This window comes from Trichosurus vulpecula, chromosome 6 (genome assembly GCF_011100635.1).
Source record: "Trichosurus vulpecula isolate mTriVul1 chromosome 6, mTriVul1.pri, whole genome shotgun sequence".
Lineage (NCBI taxonomy): Eukaryota > Metazoa > Chordata > Mammalia > Diprotodontia > Phalangeridae > Trichosurus > Trichosurus vulpecula.
In genome coordinates, this window is record NC_050578.1 from 49,426,747 (window position 1) to 49,453,964 (window position 27,218).

Genomic DNA, 27,218 nt, shown 5'->3' on the forward strand with positions numbered 1-27,218 from the left:
TCACCCCGTTACTCAATAAACTCCACTGGCTCCCTGTCGTCTCCAGGAGCAGATATAAAACACTCTGGCATTCAAAGCCTTTCATAACCTAGCCACCTCCTATCTTCCCAGTCTTCTTATACCTTACTCCTGACATATGCTCTTCCATCCAATGACACCCACCTCCTGGCTGTTCCATGCACAAGACACTCCATCTCTCCACTCTGGTCATTTTTTTCTGGCTGTCCCCCCATACCTGGAATGTTCTTCCTCCTCTGCTCTGACTGCTAACTTTTCTGGCTATAAGTCCCATCTAAAATCCCACCTTCTACAGGAAGCCTTCCCTTACTTCCTCTTCTTCATATACTTGAACCAAAACAACATATTTGCTACATATTGAATACAGAAGTAGATAAGAGAATCTGTCTGGTTGTCTTCTATTAAGCCAGTCATTAAAGAGATTTTAAAAAATATATAAAACACTGGTTCTCTTCTCACTAATTTTTTTTTGATTATTGAATAAAATGTCATTTATGTTGCTATGGAATGGGCTTATTTTAAATAAATTAATATGTAAACATTAAAAAAATTTACCATTTTAATTTTATACATGGTAAGTATTAAATAAAATCCACATAAATGAAGACTCTTAGGGGTTCTTAATTTTTAAGAGGGTAAAGGGGTCCTGAGACCAAAAATTTGGAGAAGTGCTATGTGAGATCATTTGTTGACTGAAGAATGGCTCTTATTCTTATAAGATTGTATTTTTCCTTATTTAGTTTGGAATTGAGACCTTTATTAGAAAAACTTTCTGTAAAAATTTGCCCCCAGTTGCTTCCCTTTTAATCTTAACTTTATTGGATTTGTATAAAAGCTTTTCATTTTTATCTAAGAAAAATTATTCATTTTATCTTCTGTGATCCTTTCTGTCCTTTGGTCATGAACTTCTCTCTCCATAGATTTGGATAATTCTTTTGGTCTTTTTCTAATTTATCTATGATATAATATTTTATATCTAGGTCACATATACCTTTGGAACTTATCTTGGCATGAGGTCTAAATTAATTTCTTTTGTACTGCTGTCTAGTATTCCTGGAGGGTTTTTTTTTTTTTAATCAAATGGTGAATCCTTATTCCAGTAGCTGAGCTCTCTCTGTATACCAAACACTAAGTGACAAGGTTTTTTGTGTGCCTATACTGTTCTAATGACCGATCTATTTTTTGGCCAGTACCAAACCTATATCTATAGCCATATGTAAAAATGCTTTAAATCGCTAAAAAGAAAAATGCAAATTAAAGCATTTCTAAAGTTCTGCCTCACACCCGTCAGATTGACAGAGATGACAAAAAAAGAGATAGGTATTAGAGGGTCTCTGGAAAAATGTTCAGTCAGTCAGTAAACATTTATTAATCACCTACTATATACCAGACACTATGCTAAGCACTGGGGATACAAGAAGAAAGTCCCTGCCCTCATGGAACTCATAGTCTAACAAGAGAAGGCAACACATAAAAAGAAGCTGAAAGGGGTGAGGGGAAGGGAAGAGAAGAATACCTGGGCATGGGACATGATGAAGATCTGCATCATGGGGTGCAGGCACTGGGAGGTGCCAGCTCTTGGGTCCTCTCAAATGGAAGATCTCTCTGCTGTCTGCCCTCTTCAAATAGAGGAAGGGAAGAGTCCTGGAGCCAGCTAGTCCTGAGGAGGAGTGAGTTTCAGAGTTGATTTAATCTTGTTGGAAGGCTAGTTACTGGAGAGAGTGGTGAGGTCCAGGAGATAAGTCAGGCGGGAGATGAAACAGGCACATTGATGCCTGTTGTTTGTCCTTTTGAAGAGAACCAATAACATCACAAGTGGATTGTATAGAAGTGAGGCATGGTTGTACAAAGTCTTCAGCCTCACTCTTCCTGAGCCATCATCACAGAGGCAGGACAAAAGTCAAGACAACTGGTGATGGCCCAGGGTTGGCATCTTCAATGCCTGACTAAACTCTCAGCGCCCCGTGGCACCCACTTGAGCCACCTTCTGTTGGAAAAAAATTGTTCTTGTGCATCCATTCCACCACAGAAAGTCTTCTCATGATTGAGGTTGACATGCCCTTTGTGAATATGTAAAGTTGTTTTGGAAAGTGTTTTGGAATTATGTACAGAAAGTTATTAAATGGTGTGTGCCCTTTGACCCACCCATAACACTGTTAGGTCTATACCCAAAAAAAATAAAGGAAAAAAGCCCTATATGTACAATTGTCATGGCAGCTCTTTTTTTGGTGTCAAAAACAAACAAAAAAACTCTCCAAAAATCCAGAAAACTAGGGGATGCCCATCATTTTGGGAATGGCTGGACAAATGGCTGGTATATGAATGTAGTACCATAAGAAATAAGGAAATAGGTGATTTCAAATGGGCATAGAAAGATGTCTTTGAGTGAATTAGAGTGAAGTGAGCAGAACCAGAGGAAGAATTTATACTCTAAAACTTAGATTGTAAAAATGATCAATTTTGGGGACTTTTATAAAATGATGAAAATGCAATGGACAGAACAAAAAGTGCAATTTTATAAAATAACAACACTTTAAAGGCAAACAACTTTGAAAGCTCTAAGAACTTTGATCAATAGGATTATCATCTACTATTCCAAAGGACTTATGAAACATATTATTTACCTGACTTACCACCTCCTGACCGAAAGGCGGTAGATTTAGGGTGCAGAATGAGACATAAATTTTATTAACTTGGCCAGTAAGGGAATTTGTTTGCTTGATTATGCCTATTTGTTACAATAAATTTGTTGTTTTTAAAATTTTTTTTCAATGAGGTATGGGTTGCAAGGGAGAGACAGTACGTTTCCTGTTAATTAAAAAAGACAAATTAAGGTATCCTACCTTCTGTTGTAGTTTCACAGTTTGAAACATGAAAGCTGTCTGAAAATCCACTTGGCCTAACATTAAATTTATTTATTACCAATTTGCCAGTCATGAACAAATATGAACATTTTCACATACAAAGGACTGCCGAAGAGTTTTGCATATGACACAGTGAATCTATACATATAATTTTTGTTCCGAAGTATACATCAGCTTTAACATAGACCTAATATTACCTTTCTTGGCTATGTTCCTTTCTGGATAAACTGTTTTCTTTTGTGTGTTATTAAAATCTTTAATTGACGATACTTTTTTTTTTTAACCACTTCTTTATCCCCACAGCAGTCTACTCCCCATTAAAGCTCCTCCTTTCAACGCATAAGTATAATTAAGCAAACAAATGTGTTTTGTATAATGGTTGTATCTGAAAAATGTATATCTCATTTTATACTTAAAAGTTTTAACCTCTTGACCTCTGCCAAGAAGTGAGAAACATACTTCATCATCAATCTTTTCAAGTAATGATTGATTGTTCATTGTATTGATTAAATTCTTAAATCTTGAAAAATTGTTGACTTTTACAGTGTTGTAAGCAGTGTAAAAATTGTTTTTCTGGTTCAGCTCACTTTGGTCTGCATTAATTTGTACAAGCCTGTTTTTTTCCTAATCCAACCCCAATTTGTCGTTTCTTATGGTATGGTTAATTTTCCATTATAGTCATATGTCAATATTTCTTTTTTTTCTTTTTTTCTTTTTTCTTTTTTTTTATTTAGTTTTCAGCATTGATTTTCACAACAGTTTGAATTACAAATTTTCTCCCCATTTCTACCTTCCCCCCCCCATCCCCTTTTCCCTTCCTTTCTTGTAGGGCAACATAAATTTCTACACCCCATTGCCTGTGTATCTTATTTTCTAGCTGCATGCAAAAACTTTTTTTTGTTGTTTTTGAACATCTGTTTTTAAAACTGAGTTCCAAATTCTCTCCCGTCTTCCCTTCCCACCCACTCTCCCTAAGAAGTCAAGCACTTCAACATAGGCCACATGCGTATCATTATGTATAACTCTTCCACAATACTTGTGTTGTGAAAGACTCACTATATTTTCCTCCTTCCTAACCTGTCCCCCTTTATTGAATTTTCTCCCTTGGCCCTGTTCCATTTCGAAAGTGTTTGTTTTTGATTACCTCCACCCCCACCTGCCCTCCCTTCTATCATCCCCTCTCTCTCTTTTTTTTTTATCTTCCTCCTTTTTTCCTGTGGGGTAAGATACCCAATTGAGTATGTATGGTATTCCCTCCTCAGGTAAAATCTGATAGAGCAAGATTCACTCATTCCCCCTCACCTGACTTCTCTTCCCTTCCTACAGAATTGCTTTTTCTTGCCACTTTTATGCGAGATAATTTACCCCATTCTATCTCTCCCTATCTCCCTCTCTCAATTTATTCCTCTCTCATCCCTTAATTTGATTTTATTTCTTTTAGGTATCTTCCCTTCATCTTCAACTCACCCTGTGCCCTCTCTCTCTCTCTTCCTCTCTCCATACATATATACATACATACACACTCACATATATATACACATACATATATACATACATACACACTCACATATACATATATATACATAAAGATATATATGTATGTATGTGTATATATATATATATATGTGTGTGTGTGTGTGTGTGTATATGCATATTCCCTTCAGCTACCCTAATACTGAGGTCTCATGAATCATACACATCATCTTTCCATGTAGGAATGTAAACAAAACAGTTCAACTTTAGTAAGTCCCTTGCAATTTCTTTTTCTTGTTCTTTTTCTTGATTACCTTTTCATGCTTCTCTTGATTCTTGTGTCTAAAAGTCAAATTTTCTATTCAGTTCTGGTCTTTTCACTGAGAAAGCTTGAAAATCCTCTATTTTATTGAAAGTCCAAATTTTGCCTTGGAGCATGATACTTAGTTTTGCTGGGTAGGTGATTCTTGGTTTTAATCCTTCGATCTCTTAATGTGGAAGCTGCTAGATCTTAGGTTATTCTGATTGTGTTTCCACAATACTCAAATTGTTTCTTTCTGGCTGCTTGCAGTATTTTCTCCTTGATCTGGGAGCTCCGAAATTTGGCGACAATATTCCTAGGAGATTTCTTTTTGGGATCTATTTGAGGAGGCGATCGGTAGATTCTTTCAATTTCTATTTTACCCTCTGGCTCTAGAATATCAGGGCAGTTCTCCTTGATAATTTCTTGAAAGATGATATCTAGGCTCTTTTTTTGATCATGGCTTTCAGGTGGTCCAATAATTTTTAAATTATCTCTCCTGGATCTATTTTCCAGGTTAGTGGTTTTTCCAGTGAGATATTTCACATTGTCTTTCATTTTTTCATTCCTTTGGTTCTGTTTTATAATATCTTGATTTCTCATCAAGTCACTAGCTTCTACTTGCTCCAGTCTAATTTTTAAGGTAGTATTTTCTTCAGTGGTCTTTTGGACCTCTTTTTCCATTTGGTTAATTCTGCCTTTCAAGGCATTCTTCTCCTCATTGGCTTTTTGGAGCTCTTTTGCCATTTGAGTTAGTCTATTTTTTAAAGTGTTGTTTTCTTCAGTGTATTTTTCAGTGTTTTTTGGGATCTTCTTTAGCAAGTCATTGACTTGTTTTTCATGGTTTTCTCTCATCCTTCTCATTTCTCTTCCCAATTTTTCCTCTACTTCTCTAACTTGCTTTTCCAAATCCTTTTTGAGCTCTTCCATGGCCTGAGACCAGTTCATGTTTTTCTTGGAGGCTTTTGTTGTAGGCTCTTTGACTTTGTTGACTTCTTCAGGCTGTATGTTTTGGTCTTCTTTGTCACCAAAGAAAGATTCCAGAGTCTGAGACTGAATCTGGGTGCGTTTTTGCTGCCTGGCTATATTCCCAGCCAACTAACTTGACCCTTGAGTTTTTCAGCGGGATATGACTGCTTGTAGAGTTAAGAAAACTATGTTCCAAGCCTGGGGGGATGCTCCAGCTCTGCCACCCCAGCACTCCTCCTTCCCCAAGAACCCCCAACCTGCACTGACTTAGATCTTCAGCAAGCTCTTCACTCCTGCTCTGAACCGCCTCTTAATTCCTCCCATCAGGTGGGCCTGGGGCCGGAAGCAACTGCAGCTGTAGTTCTGTAGCTGCCCCACCTCCTCTGACCTCGGGGCGGTGGCCGAACCCCGAACTCCTTTATAACTCTGTCCCCAGCAGCTTTTCCCACTAACCTTCTCTGTTGTCTTTGGTGTTTGTGGGTTGAGAAGTCTGGTAACTGCTGCAGCTCTCTGATTCAGGGCGCTAGGGCATGCTCCACCGGGCTCCTGGTCTGGTTAGTCCGCGCTACCCACGCTGGGCTCTGCTCCGCTCCCAGCTCCCTCTGGGATAGACCTCACCCAGAGACTATCCAGGCTGTCCTGGGCTGGAGTCATGCTTCCTTTTGCTGTTTTGTGGGTTCTGCATTTCTAGAATTGGTTCAGAGCCATTTTTCATAGGTTTTTGGAGGGACTTGGCGGGGAGCTCACACTAGTCCCTGCTTTCCAGCTGCCATCTTGGCTCTGCCCCCTATTTCCATATGTCATTATTTCTTCAGCCATTCTCCAATTGATGGCCACTCTCTTTATATCAAGTTCTTTGCTATAACAAAAGTGCTGCTCTAAAGTATTTTTTGTTCACATTGTCCTTTCCCTCTTTTTTTGGTATCTTTGGGTCATAGGACTAGGAGTGGGTATTACTGGGTCAAAGGGTATATGCATAGTTAGTAACTTTTGGGATATAATTCCAAGTTACTGTACAGAATGGTTGGACTGGTCTTTCACCTTTTTAATGAACATTGGGTAAGAAGGGAGGAGACAGTGGTTTAGGTATGCTAGTTTGGATGAGTGCATCCTGTGGTATGGCTACAGAGAATCCATATTCTCTTCGTTATAAAATAGCCTGGTTTGGGATTTCTTCCCTTCTCCTCTAAATTATTTAAATAACCTCCTAGTTGGTCTTCTTGCCTCTAGTCTATCACGATCTCATCCATCTCATCCATGTTACTTCCCAAGAAATCTTGCTAATGTCCCACTAATGTTACTTCCATGTAATTGCAATAAAAACATTAGAACAACACAAGGGAAGGTTGATGAAAGAATATTAGACTTTAAAGAAAGAGGATGCTGGTCTAAAATTGGCCATTGATAAATGCCATTTTTGTAGAGCCTCTGTTAAGTATGTCGGTCACATAGGATCTTAGCAAAGGAGTGACCACTGATCCAGAAAATGTAGAAGCATTCCTCAGCTGGCCATGATCAAAGAGTCTATGTGAACTAATGTCTTTTCTAGGATTCAGTGGCTACTATCATAAATGTGTGAAGAATTATGTTGCTAATGTCAAACCTTGTTATTCAAGGATATATGTGTGTGTGTGTGTGTGTATATATGTCTACATGTGTATATATATATATCTATATGTGTATATATGTATATGATTGCAAAGAATAAAAAGCATAACAAATCAAATTAGCTTAAACCATGAGATGTCTTTTGGAGACCATTGGGATGAAGAATGTGAACAAACTTAAAGATTTGGTCAAATGCCTCACAAATGCACCAGTTTTAACCCATGCTGACTCAAACAAACCCTTTGTAATGCCTCGTATTGTAGTGGAAGGCTATTTGCTTTTTAAATTTTGTGTAGATATCAGTTTTTTTTTGTTAACTTTGAGCTTTCAACTTGGTGTGTCTGTTACCTTATTTTTTTAATTATGGTTTTGAATTATGGAATTTATTTATTTCCTGTTCCACTGTTGTTCTTTCATTTAGCTATAGAAATCCCCCCTCTGCCTCATATGTAAATTACCTTATCTTTTAAATGAATTCCAAAACCTTATTTTTGACATCCTGAAATAAGGAAATCTGTATTTTTTTTTTGTTAACAATTTAATATTTTTTAGTATACTAGATTGTGTATAGAAGTTTGATGTTAGGTTAGATTGTGGAAGAAAATAGTCTACACTCAGTATATTTCAGGAGAAATTCCTTTAGCTAAATAAATGCAGCTTAATTGTAGAAGTAGCAGATTGTTGAATCTTCAGAAATGAGAACATTAAAATTTGTTTATAAACATGATTCCTGCCTGAGGTCCATGTGGATTATGATCCAGTTTACAAGTGGGAAAAGGTTGAATTTCTCTCTGTTTTTGTTTTCCATCTTGCTACCTGATCATCTTATGTGCTTTTAGTATATATGCAGACATCATCAAATGTATGTTGGAAACATTTGAAGCCTTTTCTCAGTTTAAAATTAAGCTTTTATTTTGAGCTAAAGTAAAAGTATGTATTTCAGTTCTCAAATGTTTTTTTCCCCTGTCCATTTTCGTTATCCACTTATGTTAATTTTTAAAAAATGTGTTTGTTGGATGTGTTTTTGGAGATTGGTAGGAAATCAAAGACCACTTTGTCTTACGAAATCAAGTTAGTAATTTTAATAAAATTAAATGAGTGACACCAATACCTTATATTTTATTTTAAATAGGAACAAGTTGGGCTACTTTATCTTTCTGTTCTAAGAGCTGTTTGGTCATAGGACAGAAAGTGTTCATGAATTTCTTTCTTCTCCATGCTGAGCAGAGATTACATTTCCTACCAAATGAGGACCTTTTATCTCATGTATCCATACTCTTGAACTTCTGAACATTAGTGACACTTATGGCTTATAAAATTTTGTTAAGCATTAATTTATCAACACTTTATTGGGTGCCTACTGTGTGAATAAGGGACTTTGCTTGACATAATATAGCTTATAGTTGCACAGGGGAGGTGAGACATAAATATAGAAAATAATAACTTTGTTGTCTTTGTGCCTAGCAAAGTTCTGGGCACATAGTTCTTTGTTCTTTGTTTTTCTTTTGTTCTTGAAGAAACCCATGACATCAGGAAGGTGATGCCATGACTTGCAAGTGAATTGGATTTAAGTGAGGTAGGAGTGTGTAAAGTCACCAGCCTTGCTTTCTCCTCCAGAGCCATCTGGATCCAATGGAGAGATATAGATCAGGATGACTGGAGATGGCTCAGGACGCAGTGGGAGACCTTGGTTGGCCTTTTTAAACTAAGGCCTGTCATTTTGACTTAGATGTAATGCTCATTCAGTGATGAAGGCTAGGTAAGAAATGAGGCAAAGAAACTATGCTTTTACCTAGTTAAAAAGCAACAAAAATAACAAAAAATTGGGGTACATAGTAGGTGCTTATTAAATGATGATTGGTTGCTTGATTGGTTTCAGTATACAATTATCTAATGAGTTTTAACTATTTAAACAGACTATTATTTCTGTACTAGTTCTTTTTTGTTGTGATGATTTGTGTTTATATTGGTAGAGAGCCAGACTGAGTTAGGGGAAGATTTAGGTTTCAGTCCTGTCTCTGACACATGTTGGCTGTGTTACCTTGGGCAAATCATTTAACATCTTTGTGCTCCAAGCACCTAACATCTTAAGTTGGAGAACAGTTGGGCCTGCATTGGTAGAGGGAGTTTCCTCATGGGTAGTTCCCTACAGTGAAATCACAGGTCTGGACCAAAACGAAGTCTTAATGTGTTCCCAAAAAAGTGCCAGCAGTTTGGTTCAGCTTCAAAAATTACTAATACCAGAGCAGAGGTAGAAGAAAGGCTCTCCTCACCTCTCTATTAGATGGTCCCAACAGCCTCCTTGGTCTCCTTTCCAACAGTTTTTCCCTCCGCCATCCAGTTCAGCCTGCACACTGCTGCCAAAGGGATTTTCCTCAGTCATAGGGCTCACCAAATGATTCCTATAGTCTGTAAACTCTTAATTTATTGCCTCTTAGACAGGAGGACTTAACTTTTTTTTGAGCGGCCCCCTTTGGCAGTTTGGTGAAGCCTATGGACCCTTTCTCAGAAAAATGTTTTTAAATACATAAAATAAAAAAGAGGATTACAAAGGAAGCCTATTGTATTGAAATACAGTTATCAAAATACAGATTAAAAAAAAACCAAACAAGTTTTTGGCCCCTTGGTTAAGAATCTTTTGTTATGAGTGTAAGAGGAAACCTTTGTTTAGCTTTTGAAAACTCTTCACAATCTGATTCTAGTTTTTCATTCTAGTGTTAGTGGCTATTACATTGCACACTCTGACCTAGCACAGGTGGCCTGCTCTCTACTCCTCACATACACACGAGATCGCCCTTCTCTGAGGTTTTGCCTGGACTGTACTCTATAACCCCCGCCTTGCTGACTCTCTTTTCCTTTAAGATGTAGGTCAGCCATCATCTTTTGCCTGAAGCCTTTCCTCATCTTCTCAACTGCTACTGCCCTCCCTCCCAAACTACCTTGTATATAACTATTATCTTGCATATGTTTGCATTCACTTTATCTTTATGCTGCGCATTATCTATGCACTTGCTTTCTCCCCCATTTGGGAAAAGCTTCCTATTTATTTTCACCTTATATTGTATCTTGTTCTTTTTTTCTTCCCCCTCTGGACCAAAAATCACACAGATGCCTCATTGCTATTTTTTTCCTTCTAAATTTCTAAAACGAGAAAATAATTTAGCTTTATAAAACATGATCTTTACATCATTACTTTTGGTAAGTTTCGTCTCTCCCTGTGTCAGTATTTAAGACGTTGCCTCTGATTCCTTCCTTCTCTTTCTTGATTCCTGTTTAACCTTTTTCAAGGTCTAGTTACACATTCAACAGAACCTGCCTGGCTTGTTTTTTGTTTTGAGAAAAAAAATATCCATTGAAAATTCAACCTAGTTAGCTTTGGACAAGAAGGGACTTGAATTCTGAAAGTGCTGTGTGTTTTTTTTAAACCAGTGAAATGACTTTTTTTTAAATTTAATACGCTATAAATTTGATTGTGGGGAAAGTAGCAGATAGAAATTTGTTACAACAAAGGTTTGCTTTAGTGTTTTGCTGGCCATTGGCTTTTGAAAAAAGTTTCTGGTTTCCTTGAAAAGACCTTAAAATTGGAGGGGGTGGGGGTATTTGAGCTGTTTGACTCATTCAGTGTCAACCAACATTTATCAGGTGTTTACTAAGTGCCAGATGTTATGCAAAGGACAAGGGATGCCAAGAAAGGCAAAAACCACCTCTGTAAGTTTACAGTCTAATAGTAGCCCATTCCATATTTGGGCTGCTCTAATTAAAAGAAAGATACTTCTTTTATTGAGCTGAAATTTACCTCCATTAATTAATAGCCTCTCTATCTCTGGCTTACTCTTCCCCTCGGGAATCATAAAGTGCAAATCTAATGCTCCTTCCAGGTATTTGAAGCTTGGTGATTGTGTCTCTTCCTTCTTCTTTACCCTCAAGTGTTTTCTTTTCCAGCCTAAATATCCTTAGTTCCTTCCGTTCTTCCAGGTATGATACATGGTATCGAGTCTTCTCACCGTCTTGGTTCCTGTTGTAGTCCTGAGATGTGATGTGAGACATGTCTCTAGTGTAGTCCAGGGTAGTGGTTCTCAAACTTTTTTGGTCTCAGTCCCCCCGTTTCACTCTTAAAAATGATTGAGAACTAACCGCCTCCTCCTTAAGAGCTTTTGTTTTTGTGAATTACGACTATCAACATTTACTGTATTAGAAGTGAAAACATCTTAGTATTATTGTGAAAATAATTTTGATCTGTCCTCTTTCTGTTTTTTTATAGGGGATGCAGAGGGCCACCAATGTCACTTACCAAGCACATCATGTCAGCAGGAATAAACGAGGTCAAGTGGTGGGGACCAGAGGTGGATTTCGTGGTTGTACAGTTTGGTTAACAGGTACAGTCAACCAAAGCAAATTAATTTTTATACCAAGCACAGACGCTGTAAGTAGTCTGCTCCACAGACCTCTATGTAAAGCAATTTTTATGTAATGTGAATTTGCCTGTGGAGGGAGGGGGCAGCATATGGTTCAAGGGTGTGTGGGGGCCTGGGACAGAGTAGCGAGTGCAGGAGGAGGAAGACGTGATGGCTAGTCATAGTAGGGGTGAGGGGGGGCAGAGATGTGAGGGCTGGATGCTGATTCAGACATGAGAGGATGGATGACAGGGGGGCCGGGGAGAGACATGCAGTCCTCAAGTGAAGACTGGCAGAAATCAGATGTGGGGAGAAAAGGTCTGTCTGTCTCTCTTGGCACTGGAGGTCTTGAGCCAATCCCAGATCTAGCAGTGGTGGCCATCTCTCCTCATACCTTCTTCTGCTTTCACTTGGAGGGTTTTTTTGGTGGTGCTGATGGGGTGGGTGGCAGGAGGTTTTGAAGCAAGGGGCAAGAGCGGAGAGAGAGAGAAAGAGAGTACAGTACTGTGTGGTAAAGTTAACATGGGGTTTTTTTTTTTTTTTGGTATATGGATTTCTTTCGGAATTCTTTATAGAAAGTGCAATTTATGTAATTTGAATTTCTATAAAATGAGAACTGTCTATAGGATAATCTAGAGAAATGATTCTCTTAAGTGTGGTCTTCAGACCCCCTTCTCAAGGGGTCTACAAGGCTCAGACTATTTAAACATATTTACATTTAAAACAATTTAAACATATAAACTATTTAATATACTAGGATATTATTTGTCTATTAAAATCTCTCTTTTCCAACTGCATATTTGTGGGGACAATTTTCTTCATATATCAACCAAAAAAGCATATCAGACAGATTTACTGTGAAAGCAGATATGAGACTCCCGCTACTGTCTATTAAATTAGACTTTACGGATATTTGCAAAAATATGTACCTGCCACTCACTAATTTTGTTTTTTGCTTTGGAAAATAGTTACTTTTCTTAAAAATATGTTAACATGTAATGGAAGGGGTTTACTATTCTTATTTTTAAAGGAATAAATATTTTAAAAAATTATCAGTTTTAATTTCTAAAATGGTGAATGTTGATAGCTATGAAATACATAAATAAAAGCTTTTTTAAGAGTATAAAGAGGTCCTGAGGTCAAAAAGTCAAGAGAACCACTGCTTTAGAGAACATAGAATTATTCTAGAAACTCAGGTTTGGAATTTAGTTCGTGGTTTCTGCCTTTGGGTCTCTGTGAGACTTTACACAAATTACATAAAAGTTTAATACCTAAAAGTTGCATGTGGGCAGCAGGGTGGTGCAGTGGATACAGTGCTGAGCCAAGAGTAAGGAAGACCTGAGTTCAGATCTGGCGTTGGACACTTGCTAGATGTGTGACCCTGGGCAAGCCACTTAACCCCATTTGCCTCAGTTTCCTTAATGTAAAATGCACTTGCCTCCTAGGGTGGTTGTAAGAAACAAATGAGTTAATATTTGTAAAGCACTTAACATGGTACCTGGCCCATGTGCTCTGTAAATGTGATCATTATCATGACTACTTGTTGAGTCATTTCAGTCATGTCTGACTCATCATGATGTCATTTGGTGGTAAGCATAGTTGTATCTTTCCTTCTCTAGGATACTGTGAGAATAAAGGTCATCTGTGAAGTAGGAAGGGGAAAGGAGTAAGCCCATCCACCCCAGAATTTTTTCTGAGGAGATCTCCTAAATGAAGCTTAGGTGTGAGTTGTGGTTAGGTTTTGGCAAATGTGGGTAGTAGGGTCCCCAACTCCCACACGGATGGGAGTCAGTTTATAATATTGGTATCAGTTAAGGGACAGACTTAATTTCACCCACCACAGAAAATATATATAATGGGAAGGATTCACAGGAGCCTATGGATATATACATAAGCATAAAATACTTAAATAATAGCCCATGGTGCTTACTAGGAGGGCATGGGTGGATTCCATGATATAAAAATAAGTTAGGGACAGTATCTTAAAAAATCCCCAGCTACTGGAAACTATTAGAATGTGTCTGTCTCCACCTCTTCCCATTCCTCTCTCAGACTGTGAGTAAGCTTCACTATGATTTAGGGTGAATTTAAAGAGCATGTGGAAAAGGGAATGAAGGTTAGCTGGGTAATAAATTGGGTGACCACATCACTTCAGTGGAAGCAAAACCTTCCTGCTAATAGTTTATGGACATTGTGGGAACTGGTCTTTGGTTCACTTTTGTCACTCTCTTTCCCATCCTAGAGTAATACGATTTAAAAGAACATACATTTTTCTTTTCGAATGATGAAACTTCAGTAAGATACAACAGAGTCCAAAGGGAATGTTTGAAATTTAACTAAGTACCACCCAGATGTGAAAATTAGTTAAGTTCTCTTGTAGATTTTCAGTGACTTCCAGATTATGTTCAATTACATATACCAGGGTTATTGCAGATACACGTTTTCATCATTTCAGAATTACATATGCTCTCCTTTTAGAGATGGCTGTTGAGGTAATAAAATCTCTCCTTTGTTAGATTTTGTTTTTGGTGGTGTTGTCAGTAAACAGTGGAAGTAAATGGTGTCATATTCCTTCTTAGACATTTTGGTGCTGCAGCTCATAGAGTGCTGGATTTGGAGGAAAGAAGATCTGAGTTTAAATCCTGCCTCAAATATTTACTAGCTGTGTGACTCTGGACAAGTCACTTAATTGCTTATCAGCCTCAGTTTACTCACCTATAAGATGGGGATATTAACATCTTGAGGTGGTTGTGTGAGGATCAAATGAGATAAGATGTGTAAAGTGCTTTGCAAATACTAAGTATTATATATAAATTCTAGTTACTGTCATGTGAAGATATTATGACCCTTCTTCTTTGGTAGTAGTTCTCACAAACCCATATTACAGAGAGTCTTGACCTTTCTTGTGTCCTGGCCTACTTTGGCTACCATCTAGTGAAGCCTGTGTAACATAAAATGTGTAAGACTCCAAAGGAAACAAATTATCGAAGTAGCAAAATATTTGAAAACAAAAAAATCAAGTTCAGAGATCCCAGGTGAGGAATCCCTGGTTCTAAACTGCCCTTGGTGATTTTCAACTCCCAGGTTTATCCGGAGCAGGGAAGACCACAGTGAGCATGGCCTTGGAGGAATACTTGGTCTGCCACGGTATTCCGTGCTATACTCTCGATGGTGACAACATACGTCAAGGTCTCAATAAAAATCTGGGCTTCACGCCAGAAGACAGGGAAGAAAACGTCCGTCGCATTGCAGAGGTTGCGAAGCTCTTTGCAGATGCTGGCCTGGTGTGTATCACCAGTTTTATATCTCCTTATACCCAGGTAGGTGTCTTGGCTTGTATGGTCTGTGTGTGTGTGTGTGTGTGTGTGTGTGTGTGTGTGTGTGTGAGTGAGAGAGAGAGAGAGGAAGAGAGAGAGGTAGAGATACTTTTGAACTCTAAAGGAAGCAAAGAAAAAAGGCAAATTATAAAGGAAGCAACAGATTTATACTTTGATGCACTTTGAAAATTAAAAATTAAAAGGCTTACTGTAGTGATGGTGAGCAGCTAGGTGGCCTAGTGGATGGAGCACTGGTCTTAAAATAGGGAAGATTTATCTTCATGAGCTAAATGTGGCCTCAGCTACTTGCTAGCTGTGTGACCCTGAGCAAGTCACTTACCCCTGTTTGCCTCAGTTTCCTCATCTGTAAAATCATCTGGAGAAGGAAATGGCAAACCACTCCAGCATTTCTGCCAAAGAAAACCCACAAAGACCGAACTGACCAAACAACAGTGGTAATGACTGGTTCAGTGTATGACCTCAATTCCAGTTCAGTAAATCTTGTGTTGCAACATTCCAAGTTTAAGTATTCTTAGGTAGGATAGAATTTGGGAGTCATATGACCAAAGAATTCATTAAAGACACTGTTTCAAAGATTGCTTTTGATGAAAGCCTCTTGCCTTGGGAAAGTGATGAATCGGGCTCTTCCAGATAGTTTTATAATTATTGGTGCAATGGGCTCATTCTCCCTATGGCTCCTGGCTGTTTAGTCTTTGGTTCATCATTGTGCCTCTCCTTTGTCATCCCAGACATAAATCTAATTTAAAAGAACCCAAGCTGCTGTTTTTAAATACTGGACATAATTTGAGGTTGAATACATTTCACATATTGCTTGGAATTGATGTATTTGTTTACATGACTGACGTGATCTTCATAAATGGGCTCCTCAGTCTTTGTGTGTGGAGGACTCAACCTTTCTTGCCTTCGGTTCCCCCATCACCTTTAGATTTCTTTGGACAAGATGAGGGTTATTGCAGGCGAGTTGACTTTGGTATGGTGTACTTTTCCCAGACCATTACCTTTCCTCTAGCTATGCTCTCTTTCCTTCCCAGGTTCAACTCTGCACTGAGCTCTCTTCTCAAATCCATTGCCTTCTTGTCCTGTCCCCTTTCATGACTTGATAAACCCCAAGTTGGATTATTCCCATCATCTACCTAAGCTGTTCTTTTTTTTTTTTTTTTTTTGAGAGGGAAAGGCAAGAAGGCATTTGAGGTTAAGTGACTTGCCCAGCTAGTAAGTGTAAAGTGTCTGAAGCTGGATTTGAACTCAAGTCCTCCTGACTCCAGGGCCAGTGCTCTATTCACTACGCCACCTAGCTACGCCCCTAATCTGTTCTTACAGAAGTTTAGTCAGAGGAAGGTATTGTAGAATTTAGTCAGATACAGATTTGTGTTATCTAATATCGACCGAGCCCTCATGGCACCAAGGCAGTCCTTTTGCTCCTCTCTTCCAGTTCTCTTCTCCACACTCCTGCAGCATCCCCTGCTTTACGTTCTCTTGCCTCTTGCTTTTTTAGAGAAAATCAAGACCATTTGCTCTAAGCCTGTTTTTCTCTTCTTATCTTGCAGTCCCTTGACTTCATCTCTTAGAATCTTATAGCTGATGTGTAGTTAGCATTCATATAGCAGTGGCTGTCTGCCAGGTATTGTGTTAATTGCTTTACAGTTATTATCTCATTTGATCCACATAGCAGCCTTGGCAGGTTCCCACTTTACAGTCGGAAACTGAAATAGAAAGGTTGTGATTTGCCCAGGATCACAGAGCTAGTGAATTGTCTGAGGCCAGATTCAAACTCGGGGCTTCTTGACTCCAGGCCTGGTGCTCTAGCTACGACTCCACCCCACTGCCCCTTCACTCCTTGTTCATTCCAATCTATAATGAAGAGGTAGTCCTTCTTACCAAAGCCACTGTGTACATGAACCTTTGATCCTGCCTCACCTCCCATTCTCCCACAGATCGCCCCCATCATGCCTATGTCATCTTCAAGCTCTCTCTGTCTGCTGGTGCACTGCCTGCAAACGTGCTCCAGTCTCTTCCATCCTTAAAAAACAGAACAACGCACTAGAACACTCTCAACTAGATCCTACTGACCTTGACCTAGGACCTGTCTTGTCATTCTAAGCCAAATTTGTTGAAAAAGCTGTCTGTGATTATCCTACTTCCTCTCTGCCCAGTCTTCTCTAAAACCCTTGAAATCTGATTTATCAATCAACTGAAACCTTTCTCTTCACAATTACTGCTCTCCTCTTAATGGCCCAATCTGAGGGCCTTTTCTTATTTCTCATCCTTCTTGACTCTGCAGCATTTAATATCATTGACCATCCTCTCTGTGGGTGTACTTTCTCCTCACTTGGTTTGTTTTTAAATTTGATTTTAATTTCTTTTTTTTCTTTTCTTTCAATTTCTTTTTTTAATTGTACTTTCTTCTTTCCCCAGTTACATGTAAAGATAGTCAACATTTATTTTTTACAAGATTTTGAGTTCCAAATTTTTTTCTCTTTCCTCCCACCTCTCCCAAGACAGCAAGCAATCTGATAGAGGTTATACATGTGCTCACTGGGTTTTCCTGACACTGCTCTGCTTGCCTCCTTCTCAGTGTCTGTTGCTGGATCATATCCATGTCGTGCCCCGTAAGCGTAGGTGGTCCTCCAGGGCTCTGTCTGGCGCTCTCTTCCTTTTATCCCCTACTCTCTCTGACTTGGTGAGACCTCCTTTTGGTCCTGCTGTTTCTGTGCAGATGACTCTGGCCTTGTGGCTGTTCACTCCATCTCTCAGCTCCAGGTATTTTCTCAGGCTGTCCCCCGTTCCTGTGATGCACTCCCTCCTCCATTGATCTCCCTGGTGTCCTTTAAATCCAGACCAAAACCTCACCTTTTACAGGAAGCCTTCTATAACTCCTCTCTATTCCAGTGCCTTCCCACTCTTAATTGCTTTCTGTTTATTTGTACATATAGCTTGCTTTGCATATGTTTGTTTGCATGTTGTCTCCCCATTAAGATGGTAGGGCCTGCCTTTTGCCTCTGTTTTTATCCCTGTTGCTTAGCACAATGCCTGGCACATAGTAGGCTCTTGATAAGTGTTTGATTAGCTGCTATGTCCAGCCCTAGTCTCTCGATCTACAGTCCTGTGTCATGAACTGCCCATTTCAGCTGAATGTTCTACAGTAGCTCAGATGTGTCCACAACAGGATTCTTTTTCTTTCTCCCCAACCCACACTTCTTCCAGACGTCCCTGTTTTTTTATATGTACCACTCTCCCAGCCTTCCAGTCATTTAGGTTTGCAACCTCAGGGTCACATCCTTGACTCTTCACTCTCAGTTACCTGACGTCTAGGTACACTCAGTTTCCAAATCTTGTTTTTTCCATCTCCACCACATGTCTCATCTAATCTCCTCCTCTCCACATAGCCAGCACCCTAGTCATTATTATAGCAGCCTTTGAATTGGCCTCCGTGCCTCACATTTCTCCCTGTTGCAGTCTGGTCTCCACACAGCCACCGACATGATTTTCTTAAAGGACATATCTAATTAAGTCACACCTCTGCTCAGTAAACTCCAGGGGCTGTTACTTCCACAATTAAATATGAGCCCTTCTGTTTGGTAAGGCCTTTGTAAAGCCTTTTACAACTAGGCCCTTTTCCATCTTTTCCACCCTCCCCACTCCCCCCATGCACTCCAGGCATGCTGCCTTCTTGAACTGGCTGTTCCCCATGCTGGGGATGTACTCTCGTCTTAGAATCCCTGGGTTGCTTTCAAGAACACAGTTCAAGTGCCATCTTGCTTATGAAGCCTTCCCTGATCTCATAGCTGCCAGTGTTTGCCCCTGCTTTGTGTGGGTTTAGTATATGCCTGTATGTTCCCATGTCATCTCTTCTGCCTGAATGCCAACTCCTTGAGCACAGGTGCTGGTGCCTGACACACAGCATTTGCTTCATGATTCTCATTTTTTGAGCCATTCCCTTTAAAGAAGATGCAATTCAGTTTTTGGTCATTCAGACCTTACTTGGTCTTTTTGTCTGTGTAACATGCCAGTGATGCCACGTAAGTACATAAATGTACTTGAAGAAACCTACCGAGATGGGTTCCATAAATCTGAATTACATTTCCTGTTTGTTCAGAAATGTTTAATATTCCATCGGAAACCACCCTTCTTTATTTAAGATTAGTGAATAGCTAATCATGATATTTTATGGTTTTCACATACGTCATCTCACTTGCTCTTTACAATAAACTGTTGTGGGAGTGGAAGTGAAATTCTGGGTTTGGAAAAGATGGAAGCCCTGGCTTCCAGAGGCACAGTACTGTGTCTTCTGTGCTTGCTCTAAGGCCTTGGAATGCAAATGCTTCTTTACAGGTTTGTTTTTGACCTTATCTTTGTTGTCTTTTAGATTTTTAGCTCCAAGGCCTGAGTTTTGCTTTGGGGAACATCTAGTCCCAGCCCATGTTGAGATAAGGCATTTATATGTCTCCTAAAAATTCCACCCCTTGGGTGAAGGGAAGTTCTGAGGTTTGTGACCTTGGGCAAATCCCTTAGGCACTTCTTTCTTAGGAAAACTAGATAAAGAAGCCAACAAGCTTACTTCCTTGAGGTAACTAATAATGGAGACTAAGTAGCATTTATGGAGTGCTTTAAGCCTTACAAATATAATCCGATCCTCACAACAACCTTGGGAAGGGGAGAGGCTGTTATTATCTCCATTTTAGGGATAAGAAAACGGAGGCTGACTTTGAATGACTTTTGCCCAATGACTTGCCTTTATTTACCCAGTTGTTCCCTCTGACCTTAGCTCAACCTTTGGGATTCCAACTGGGCTTGTTAATGGCTCATCCATAATATTAATTGCTAGCATTCATATAGTGCTTTGTAGAATGCTTTACAATCAATATCTTATTTGACCCTCATAGCAATCCTGAGAGGTAGGTGCCTGGCCCATCTTACAGTTGGAGAAACAGAGGTATACAGAGAGGTAGACAGAAGTGGAGTAAATTGCCCAGGGTCATGTAGCTACTAAATATCTGAGGCAGGATTAGAACTCAGGCCCCGAACTCAGTGTCCTCTATTTCAGTGCACCAAATGCATGAAGATAACACATACCCATTGACTGCTCCTGTTCTGTGGGCTTGTCACTGACGAGTGCTGAGGTTAGCCGGAAGGTGTTTTCTACTATCTGCAGGCTCACCAGCGACAGAGGGGCCCTGAGGGCTTCATATATTCATCTGTTATGGTGACAACCACCTTCTTTGGTTAATTCAGATAGGTTTCTTTATGCAAAGATACTTTTCTGCCTGTATTCGTCTTTACGTCTTCATTGCTGTGAATGCTTTCTGGCTGCTCACTTCCAAACCACTAAGCCCAGTGCCCAAGGCTTTGGAGGCCACTCTCACTGCATACACTTGGTCTCTAACCCGCTCCCTCCCTCCCTCCCCCTTCCTTCATCTACCTCCCTGTCTCTTTCTCATTTTCCCTTCCCCTCTGCCCCCTCTTTTATTCCCTTCTGTTCCCTCCCTCCTGTTCTTTTGTCCTCTCTCTTTCCTGTATGTCTTTCACTTTTTTTTCTCTCCCCCCTCTCTCTCTCTCTCTCTCTCTCTCTCTCTCTCTCTCTCTCTCTCTCTCTCCCCCTCTCTTTCTCTCTCTCTCTCCCCCTCTCCCTCTCCCTCTCCCTCCCTCTCTCTCTCTCTCTTTCCAGCTCTCCCTCTCTGTTTCTGTCTTTCTTTCTTGCTCTGTCAGTCTGTCTCTATGTTTCTGTCTTTGTCTCTTTTCTGTCTTTGCCTGTCACACTCTCTTGCTTTTTTTCTTTCTGTCTCTTTCTGTATCACTTTTTCTGCCTCATTCTCACTCCTTTTTTCAGCCTGTATCATAGTTGTCTGAATTATCTCCACCATTCTACTGTAGGCAGGAGCTGTATCGTGTGTGTGTGTGTGTGTCTCTGTGTCTCTGTGTCTCTGTGTGCATGTGTGTGTGTGTGTGTCTGTGTGTCTTTGTGTCCTTTCTCAGTACCCTGCACAAAGGTTTCCTCATAATAAATGCCCAAATAAATGTTTTTTGAATTGACTTTTATTTTCCTTCCATGAAAGTTTTTCCATGGAAGAGATACCGCCCCCTTCCCCGCCCAAGTATTTGGGTAAACAAATCTGTTCCTGAACTTTTAGTGTCAAAGCCTTGATGGATTTTACGGTTTGGATGATTCTGCTAATAGACACAGTGGCTTGGTTTCTGTAGAGCCAAGCAAGGACCATCTTCGGTGATAGTGCCCTTCAATGTCAGAGACTGGTCGGTCATAGGCATCTTGAAAAGACTATAAGGGATCTTGGCCAAGCCAATAGCAGAAGAATGTGCTTGTTAGTTTTTTTTTTTTAATTTTAAACTCCTAAAATGTTGTTTTTCCCCCTAAGGATCGTAATAATGCAAGGCAGATTCATGAAGGAGCAAGTTTACCCTTTTTTGAAGTATTTGTCGATGCTCCTCTACATGTATGTGAAGAAAGAGATGTCAAAGGACTCTACAAAAAGGCCCGAGCTGGAGAAATTAAAGGTAAACAAGGATGGTATTTCCTTTTCCGTGTTATCATTAGGGATCTATCTTATGAACCACAGCTGAAGTTGGCATTTAGGGAAATGGGCAGGACTCACGTCACTCCCCAGCTCAATAAACCCCAGTGACTCCCTGTTGTCTCTAGAAGCAAATAGCTGGGGCCATCTCCAGCCATCTTTTTAAAAATTTATTTATTTATTTTTAGTTTAGAACATTCAGTTCCGCAAGCTTTTGAGTTTTAAATTTTCTACCTTTCCCTCCCTGCCCCCCTCCCCAGGATGGTGTGCAATCTGATATGGGCTCTACATATACATTCACATTAAACATATTTTCATATTAGTCACGTCACAAAAAAGAATCACCAATGGGATGAAACTCGCATCTCTAGTCATCTTGAGCTGTATCTGTCCATTGGACCCAGATGGCTCTGGAGGAGAGAGTGAAGGCTGCTGCCTCACCTAAATCCAATTCACTCCTAAGTCATGGTATCACCTCCCTTATGATCCTCTTTGAAAATGAAGGATAGACAAAAAGGAGCAAATACAAATGCCCTTTGGGGATTTTTCAGGCTCTGCACAACTCTGCCTCAGCCTTCCTTCCCTCTGTACCTCTGCCTCTTAGAATCTCCAATTTCCCTTTGAGACTCAGCTCAGGCCCCACTTACCATGTATGAGACCTTTCCTGAACCTCTCTTTGACCCCCACCCGTTCCCTGCCTCTAGTGCTCCTCCCTGCTCATTTTCCGCTGGATTTGTATGTGTTGTAGCTCTGTGAGACTGCAAGCTTCTTGAGGAAAGGCTGGTTCCATTTTTGTCTTTTGTCTCCGGTGTCTGGCATAGTGTTTGGTGCATAGCTGGGGTTTAATAAATACTTGTTGAGTAACCAGATGGTGGGAGATATACTCGCCTGAAATCAGGACACTAGAGGGGTGGAATTGGTAGAGATAGGGACAGCCCACCTGATGGTCTTAGAGGCTCGGGATGGAGATAAAGTGGCAAGCCGGTGTTACTTTCTGTTCCAGGGAAGGGAGTTGGAGCTCACGTAATATTGAGGAAAATTCCCAATTTTGAAATCTGAAAATTCTTTGGGGTTGGATCTGGACCGTGTTTGTCTTTGTACGTAGATTCGTGTATAAAATTTGTGTACAAAATTCACAGATCACTGGACGGAATCTCAAAGGCCAGTTATTTAAACCCATACTTCTCCTCTCCAGCATTTCTGACAAGTGGGTCATTCGGTCTTTTCTTGAAAATCTCTGCTGATGAGGTGACTCCTTCACCATCCCAGAAAGCTCTCTGCTTTGGGGGAGCTGTACTCTTTAGGAAGTTTTTCATCATATCTAACCAAAATTTTCCCCTCTGCAACTTCACATTATGTGTAGTTCTGCCTTCTGGAGTTAACGGGATAAGAAAGGATTATCTTCAGATATTTGACAGCAGCTATTGTGTTTCACCCTGGCCTTTCAGTTCCCCTTCTCCCCCCTCCCCCCAACTAGCTTTTTAATTATCTCTGGCTCCTTCTTTCCTTGTGGTTAATCTTCGATCCCCTAGCCTTCCTGGTGTTGCCTTTCCCTAGATGTGTTCCAGCTTGTCATTGTATCAGGGGCAGAGACTGGGAGCATTTTAAGAATTATGAGCTCTCGCCCAGGGTACACTTGGCCTACTTTTTTTTAGAGCCTGTTTCCCTCTGCCAGGACGGATTTCTGTTGCCTTGCCCAAGGACGCCTGGAAACTCTTTTCCTTGTGCTATAGTGAATTCCCGTCAGAGAACTTGGGTTAATATCTGACATTTACTACCTGTGTAATAGTGACCTGCGATGAGTCACTTAATGCCTCCGGGACACATGAGGGTAGGGCACTAGATAACGTCTCACGACCTTCCCAGTTCTAGATCCATGATCCTACGAACCTAAAATTCCTTGGGCCAACAGTTACTGAGAATCCCTGTCCAGCGAACCCCTATTCCTCCTTAAACTGGTATTTACAAATATCCTTCTGCCTGAACCTCCTGGCCTGAGGAAATAAATGGTAATACCAGGAGGAAAGCAGCTAAAATCCCTAGTCAGCACAAATGCTTTTGAATAATAATAATAATAACCGTAATAATAATAATAATGAGACATAGTTTTTTAAGGTTATCTCTTTTGATCCACGACAACTCTGTGAAATAGATATTCCAGGTAGTACTCCAGTTTTACAGGTGAAGAACAGGTTCAGCAGAGTGAAATTGCCCATCGGGTCGAGTGGAATTTGAACCTGTCTCCTTGACTCTGGGTTTAGCACTCTCTCCATGTAGGCACTGCTTCCTCTTTGACGCCTGCTCGAAGTTTATTTTTGTTAATATCGAGCTATCTCGTCTCTCCTTGATTTCTAAGTGGTTTAGTGTCTACGGAATTAGAGGAAGACCCGAAGGGAAGCGGCTGCTCTTGACTCAGAATTGGCTGGTGATGCGGGAGGGACAAGGACATGAGGAGAGAATGACTAACTCCGCTTAAGAAGCGCTGATTCAGTGCTCCCTGGGGGCCAGGGGGAGTGGATAGAGAGCTGGTCCTAAAAGTCAGGAAACCCCTTGCCAGGTGCAGGATGGATGTGGCGGCACATTGGCTGCTCAGTGGCACCCAGGCAACTCTGTTTATGATTACAAGTTGCCGGACATTTGTTTGCTGATCTGCATGGGCAGAGGGAGTTACTTACTTGGGGATTTCCTGTGCCGATGAAAAAGCTTAACTGAACCAGAAGTGTGCAGTGGGGACGGAAGGACAAAGGGGAAAATGGGGCCTACTCTCAAGGTTGAGAAGTGACTAGAATGTTTGGCCTGGAGTCAGGAAGATCTGAATTCAAATCCAGACCTTGGGTAAGTCGCTAAATTTCTGTCTGCCTCAGTTTCTTCAAGTGAAAAATGGTGATCATAATCACACCTCCCCCTCAGGGTTGTTGTGAGGATCAAATGAGATGATATTTGTAAAGCACTGAGCATAATGTCTTGAATTTAAGGCTCTGTACCTGCTCTTGCCTTCCTTTTCAGCTTTAATTTCTCTTATTTTTGCCACTTTTTAAACGTTCTAGCTAAGCTGGACTATTTGCCGTTTCTTAGATTTGACCTGTTGTCCCATGCCTTCATGCACTTGTACAGGCTGCTCCCTCTTCCTGGACGTCCCTACCTCTTATCTCTGCCCATTGGTGTCCTTTTGTCCCTTCAAGGCTTAGTTTAAGTGTTTTCCCCTCCACGAATGCATTCTCCTTTCTTCTGTCTTGTCCTGGTCGCAGTCCATCTTCTGTTATAATTCTTTGAAATACAGTTTGTATTCCCCCTCTAGTAGATTTTAAAGACTTTGGGGAAAGGAATTTACTTACGTCTTTGCATCCTGAGAATCTAGCGTCGTATCTCCTACAAAATTAGTCTTAATAAATATTATGTAGAGCTACTATGACCCTAATTAGTACGTGTTGAGAAATCGGGAGAGCGAAAGGTGCCGGGAGATCTGAGATGTGCCCGTGTAGCCTGGCATTTAACAAAAGGCGAAGGAAGTGGATTCTAGAGGCTGATGACCAGCACCTGAGTGTAAACTCCTGGCAGAATTCTAGAACGCATCATCCTATATAGCGGCCAGTGAATGTTTAGAAAAGAAAGTGATAATTAGCCGCGTCCTTTTCAAGAGTTCGTGTTCTTCTTTGGTAAGGTTACTCAGCTGACATTTATATAACTCTAAGGTTTGCAAACCACTCTACAACGATCATTTTATCCTCACAATAACCCTGAGAGGTAGGTGCTTTTATAATGCTGTTTTACAGGAGAGGAAAAGAGGCAGGCAGGTTAGAGCCTGAACTGCCCACGGTGCTGGATTGGAGCTCTCAGCTCCCTGACTCCCAAGTCCAGTGCGCCACCTAGTGCCTCCAGCTGACCAGTCCCTTAGACTTCAGTCTGAAGTATGGCCAAGTTTTGCAGAGCTCCTTAAGTAGAGCATCTCATTCGTTCCTGGCAGCAACTCTCTGATACATCTGCTAGAGGCGTCATCGCCGTTCTTCTGATGAGGAAACTCAGAGTGAAGAAATTAGTGACTAGTAGGTGATTATACAGTGTCTCAGTCAGGATTCAAACTCGGGCTTCTTAGCTCTGACTTTAGCACGCTGTGTACTCTTTACTCAGTGCTTCTCATTCTGTGATCTTAGTATCCTAGGTTTAGAACTGGATGTGAAAAGTGGTAATTTTGTTAAAAAATTTGACTGGACCCCTTAATATTTTTGTTGCTACGATGGTAAAATCATAGAATCATAGTATTTCTTGGGCAGATTTTGCAGCTGGTTGAGCTACCTTACCCAAAGAGCGCTGATTGCGATGCCCTTTTGTTCACCTCTGAGGAGGTTTCTAGTGGAGGTCCATCGGGCACTGCCCTTGGCTCTGTTTACTGTTTTTTTTACAAATGACTTGAATGACGTTAGGAATAACTGATACGATGACAGAATCAAGATTTAGAGTGAATATCACAGGCTTGAATTCCAGACCAAAAATCACAAGTTAACTACATTATTTAAAAAAAATCCCTTGTATGAGTACAGTTTTGGGGGGAGATCGACTGTCTTGGCTGCAGTTTTTATGAGAAAGATCCATAGGGCAGAGCAATGTGTTTGGTGAGGGGCAAGGTTAATACTAATGAAATTTACCTGTATAAAGTTCGTACTCATTTAATCTAGCAGGCATGAGACGAAGGCGTTATTATTATCCTTATTTTACAAATGAGATTTGTAACAGGCTAGGTGCCACAGAGAGCTTAGGTAACTTGCCTGAGGCCGCACAGCTAGTCAGTGTCTGAGGCCGGATTTTAACTCGGGTCTGCTGATTCCAAGACCAGCACTCTATTCGCTGTGCCGTGTTGGTGCCTGTCTGGCTTGATAGCAAACTTAGTATACGTTGCTTGAAGAGCTAAGTGGTAGACTTCATTAGCAAGCTACTAATTAAAGTCTCCCGATGATGAGAATTTATAGCCATCCTACAGTGTACTAAACTGGTCAAGGCCACATCTGGAGTTTTGAATTCTGAGTGCCACATCTTAAGTGGCACTTAACAAGCCAGAGCATATCCAGAGGGTGTCAGCTAATAGGAGGAAGGATCTGCACACCACCTCAGACGATGCTTAGTTGAAGGAATTGAGGATGCTTAACTGGTGGCTCGGGACCGAGAACTTTCTTAGGCTATTTAAGGGCAGACCATGTTGAAGAGAATGTAGACTTAGTCTGTTTTGATCCTAGGACTTTAGGACAGTGACGGCTGGAGGTTATAGGAAGGTCACTTTTATCCTTCTCAAAATATTCTTTTGAAACCTCATCATAGCTTGGAGGTGAACTTCAGTTGTTGAAGGACTATGCCAGAGGATTACTGACTTGCATGTCTTATAAAGCTGGAAGGATGGAAAGTCCAGCCCCATAGACCGATTGTGTGTGGGTTATCTGTAGACTAGTCTAAGTCAAGAAGAGTTCATCACCAGGCTTGCCACTGTGAGATGAATTTTTTTACTACCAGGAACTTCTGGACTGAAGTCAGGAAGATCTGAATTCAGACACTTAATAGCCATGCGACCTCAGGCAAGTCACTTGAAGTCAAGGCAAGTCACTTGTCCTCAGATTCTGTTCTGTAAAATGAGATGGTTGCATTCAGTAATTTCTGTGGTTCAGCTCTAATTCTGTGATCCTCTGGTCTACTGTCACTGAGTAGTTATGATCTGTGCCTACAGTAGCAAAATCAGAGAT

General features: G+C 40.5%; 1 protein-coding gene across 1 annotated transcript in view; it reads left to right on the forward strand.

Moving 5' to 3' along the window:
- PAPSS1 (3'-phosphoadenosine 5'-phosphosulfate synthase 1) overlaps positions 1 to 27,218 on the forward strand; it is a 117,756-nt gene that overhangs the window by 9,066 nt on the left and 81,472 nt on the right. The window contains exons 2-4 of the mRNA XM_036764859.1: positions 11,495 to 11,609; positions 14,712 to 14,947; positions 21,337 to 21,475. Of these exons, the coding sequence (XP_036620754.1) occupies positions 11,495 to 11,609; positions 14,712 to 14,947; positions 21,337 to 21,475 (490 nt within the window). The remainder of the gene's footprint in view (positions 1 to 11,494; positions 11,610 to 14,711; positions 14,948 to 21,336; positions 21,476 to 27,218) is intronic.